Genomic DNA, 5,000 nt, shown 5'->3' on the forward strand with positions numbered 1-5,000 from the left:
AACACACAACAACACCACACCCAACAACACACACACACACACACACACATCCATACACACACACACAAACACCCAACAACTCACACACCTAAACACCCCTACATAAACACACCCCAAACACACACACACCACACACCCACAACACACCACACACACACAAACACACCCAACCCCCCACACACAAAAACCCCACCACCCCACACACCACACACACACACACACACACAGACACACACACAACACCACACACACACACCACAACACACACATCACACACACACACCCCAACCCAACACAACACCCCACACACACAAAAAACCACAAACCACCCACCCACACACAACCCACACCAGCACACAACACACACACACACACACCCAACACCCACACACACACACTACCTTACATACAAAAACACACACACACACACACACACACACACTCAACACAACCCAAACACAAACCCCCACAAAAAACAACCCCCCCCCCCCCCACCCCCCCCCCCAACCCCCCCCCCACCCCCACAAACCCAAAAAAAAACCAACACAACCAACACACAACCCACCACAACAAAAAAAACAACACACCCACAAAACACACCACAAAACCCCACAACACAAAACCACACACCCACAATACAAAAACACACACAAAACTAACACCCCAAAAACTAACACACACAAACCAACTCCACCCACCACACCAACCATCCAAGACCAACAACCCACCCCCAAATCAACCACACAAAACCCCCACACACACACACAACAACACAACAAATTATAAACATTATTGTGACCATGTTTTTATTGAGTTCCTAATCCATAAAATTTGTATCCGTATCATATTTTAACGATCATCCATATCATCTTTGTTCTTTTTATTGTTATCATTTATTATTGTAGTTGCTAATTAAAATCATTATCAGTATTTCATTTACCATCAGTATTGTACTTGCTTTCAGATAAAGAAGTCCTCTTACTACGGGTTCGGGGCTGGTAGAGAGCCTTTCATCAGGGCAGGGTGTCGTGTGAATGCCTGTACCATAACTCGCAATCGGTCCCTGTTTACGCACGACCAGCTGGACGCCGTCGTCTGGCACGCCCGCTCGAAGGACCTGTCGCTGCCTACCGAAAGGTCAAAGGGCCTGTTTATTTTACCCTGTGCTTTTGCGTACACACACAAACACTCACTCACATACACACGTGGTAATAAATACACTCATACACGCAAACATATCCACACACATAGAGTACGCGCATACAGATTTGACGTTCTATTATGGGCAGGATCCGCTGCTCCATTAATCGCCGTGACGGTACACACAATATCGATTGGTCATTACTGACGCTCACAATATCGATAGATCATTGCTGACGCACACAATATCGATTGGTCATTGCTGACGCACACAATATCGATAGATCATTTTTGATATGGGGGGTGCCGCACACCAACACAATTATACGATTGGTCATTTGCTGACGCACACAATTCGATTAGATCCATTGCTGAACGCACAACAATAACGTATTGTAAATTGCTGCACGCACACAATATCGATAGATCATTGCTGACGACACAATATCGAATTTGGTCATAGGCTATGCTGACGCTACACAATATCGATATCGATCATTGCTGACGCACACAATATCGATTGGTCATTTGCTGGTGACGCTCCACTACAAATATCGATAAGATAGAATCATTTTGACGCACACAATATCGATTGGTCATTGCTGACGCACACAATATCGATTGGTCATTGCTGACGCTCACAATATCGATTGGTCATTGCTGACGCACACAATATCGATAGATCATTGCTGACGCTCACAATATCGATTGGTCATTGCTGGCGCACACAATATCGATATTGGTCAATTTGCTGACGCACAGCAATATCTGATAGATATTACTGGAACGCACACAATAATTCGATTTTGTCATTGCTGACGTCACAATATCGATTGGTCATTACTGACGGCTACACAATATCGATTGGGTCATTACTGACGCTCAACCAAAATCGATTAGATCATTTGCGACCGCTCCACAATATCGATTGGTCATTGCTGACGCTCACAATATCGATAGATCATTACTGACGCACACAATATCGATTGGTCATTGCTGACGCTCACAATATCGATTGGTCATTACTGACGCTCACAATATCGATTGGTCATTACTGACGCTCACAATATCGATAGATCATTGCTGACGCACACAATATCGATTGGTCATTGCTGACGCTCACAATATCGATAGATCATTGCTGACGCACACAATATCGATTGGTCATTGCTGACGCTCACAATATCGATTGGTCATTGCTGACGCTCACAATATCGATTGGTCATTGCTGACGCTCACAATATCGATAGATCATTGCTGACGCACACAATATCGATAGATCATTGCTGACGCACACAATATCGATAGATCATTGCTGACGCACACAATATCGATTGGTCATTGCTGACGCTCACAATATCGATTGGTCATTGCTGACGCACACAATATCGATTGGTCATTGCTGACGCTCACAATATCGATTGGTCATTGCTGGCGCACACAATATCGATTGGTCATTGCTGACGCACACAATATCGATTGGTCATTGCTGACGCTCACAATATCGATAGATCATTGCTGACGCACACAATATCGATTGGTCATTGCTGACGCACACAATATCGATAGATCATTGCTGACGCACACAATATCGATTGGTCATTGCTGACGCTCACAATATCGATTGGTCATTGCTGACGCACACAATATCGATTGGTCATTGCTGACGCTCACAATATCGATTGGTCATTGCTGGCGCACACAATATCGATAGATCATTGCTGACGCTCACAATATCGATTGGTCATTGCTGGCGCACACAATATCGATTGGTCATTGCTGACGCTCACAATATCGATAGATCATTACTGACGCACACAATATCGATTGGTCATTACTGACGCTCACAATATCGATTGGTCATTGCTGACGCTCACAATATCGATTGGTCATTGCTGACGCTCACAATATCGATTGGTCATTGCTGACGCTCACAATATCGATTGGTCATTGCTGACGCTCACAATATCGATTGGTCATTGCTGACGCACACAATATCGATTGGTCATTGCTGACGCTCACAATATCGATTGGTCATTGCTGACGCACACAATATCGATTGGTCATTGCTGACGCACACAATATCGATTGGTCATTGCTGACGCTCACAATATCGATTGGTCATTGCTGACGCACACAATATCGATAGATCATTGCTGACGCACACAATATCGATTGGTCATTACTGACGCTCACAATATCGATTGGTCATTGCTGACGCACACAATATCGATTGGTCATTGCTGGCGCACACAATATCGATTGGTCATTGCTGACGCTCACAATATCGATTGGTCATTGCTGACGCACACAATATCGATTGGTCATTGCTGACGCTCACAATATCGATTGGTCATTGCTGACGCACACAATATCGATTTTTTTGTCACAACACATCAATATTTTTGTTGCTCAATTTTACAGTTTCAGATTTTTGCCCAAAGTTACTTTCAAACCCTTTCAGAAATTTATATCATCATCCAAATTTGCCCCCCATAACTGTTAAGTATTGTAATCACGTACTGTACCTTTCTTTTTTTATTTCCTCTCTCTCTCTCTCTCTCTCTCTCTCTCTCTCTCTCTCTCTCTCTCTCTCTCTCTCTCTCTCTCTCTCTCTCTCTCTCAGCCGTCTGGTAGTGCAATGGATAGCGCGCCGTGGTTGGCAGATCGAGCCCCGTCCATGCTCGTGAGTTTCCACTGTCGCCCGGCGAAAATACCCGCCGTTCCGTTGACTGGGCAACATTAAAACCGTGCCTGGGCAAACAAAATACGGTGGGTAATGCCCCCCCCCCCCCCCCCCCCCCCCCCCCCCCCCCTCCCCTCCTACTCACACAACACACTCTTTCTAACACTCTCCCTTCTCCTCTTTCTCACTACCCCTATCTCTCTCTTCTCTTTCTTTCTCTCTCCTCTTCTCCTCCCTTCTCTCTTTCTTCTCTCTTTCGACTCTCTCTCTCTCTCTCTCTCTCTCTCTCTCTCTCTCTCTCTCCCCCCCCTCTCTCTATCTCTCTCAGCCGTCTGGTAGTGCAATGGACCTCTAATCCCAGTGGTTGGCAGATTGAGCCCCGTCCGTGCTCGTGAGTTTCCACTGGTGTCTGGCGATTACCGCCGTGCCTGGGCAATACAGTGGCCAATGACCCTCCCCGCCCTTTCTCTCTCTCTCTCTCTCTCTCTCTGTTTCTCTCTTTCTTGAATTTTCCTTGCCTTTTCTGCACGTCCTGTCCTTCACATATTCATACTCCTTTAATTCATGCTAGAAAATCGAAGGTAATGATTTTCGTTATCAGGTCGCCTCACACCCGCTTCGTATTCATGATGATGGAGCCCCCTGGGCACATGCACACACCCCTCTGGAGATTAAGGAATGTATTCAACTGGACACTAACCTACAGGCACGACGCTGATATCACAATGCTGTAGGTTTTCCTCTTTCAACTCATCTGTTGTTCGTCTTTGTCTGCGGCTGTTGCTAATCCTTGTGTGTCTGTTTTCATGTTTGTATTTTTTCCGGATCCTCTTTTCAACCTGTTGGATACGGGACATACATATCATTTTTTATCACAAAACGGCTATCCAGTGCCATGCCAACTGCTCGGCACACCAGAGAAGTTTGATTTCAGAGAGAGGGAGCGTTTCACAACATATGTAAGACTTTCACGCACTCTTGCATTTTACTATATCATTTTGCTTAAATGTGCTATTAGCAGACTTTCCTTACATTGTAATCAACTGAAGTTGCAGAATAGAGTCCATATGAACTCATTACATATCCATATCAACTTTACACTTTTAGGGGAGGACAAAAAGTTATATATTTTTTTCGTTTTTCGTTGTTTTTGTAAACAAATACGAAATGAATA

General features: G+C 44.8%; 1 protein-coding gene across 2 annotated transcripts in view; it reads left to right on the forward strand.

Annotated features, from left to right (window-relative positions):
* The window catches only part of LOC122265266 (lewis-type alpha-(1,3)-fucosyltransferase), a 30,607-nt gene that overhangs the window by 15,230 nt on the left and 10,377 nt on the right, over positions 1-5,000 (forward strand). For both annotated transcript variants that reach the window (XM_086544303.1, XM_086544302.1), the window contains exons 5-6: positions 965-1,137; positions 4,428-4,556. In XM_086544303.1, coding sequence (XP_086400429.1) covers positions 965-1,137; positions 4,428-4,556 — 302 coding nt within the window. The remainder of the gene's footprint in view (positions 1-964; positions 1,138-4,427; positions 4,557-5,000) is intronic.

This window comes from Penaeus japonicus, unplaced genomic scaffold, assembly GCF_977035675.1.
Source record: "Penaeus japonicus unplaced genomic scaffold, GWHDUDI00000001_assembly GWHDUDI00000015, whole genome shotgun sequence".
Classification (NCBI taxonomy): Eukaryota; Metazoa; Arthropoda; class Malacostraca; order Decapoda; family Penaeidae; genus Penaeus; species Penaeus japonicus.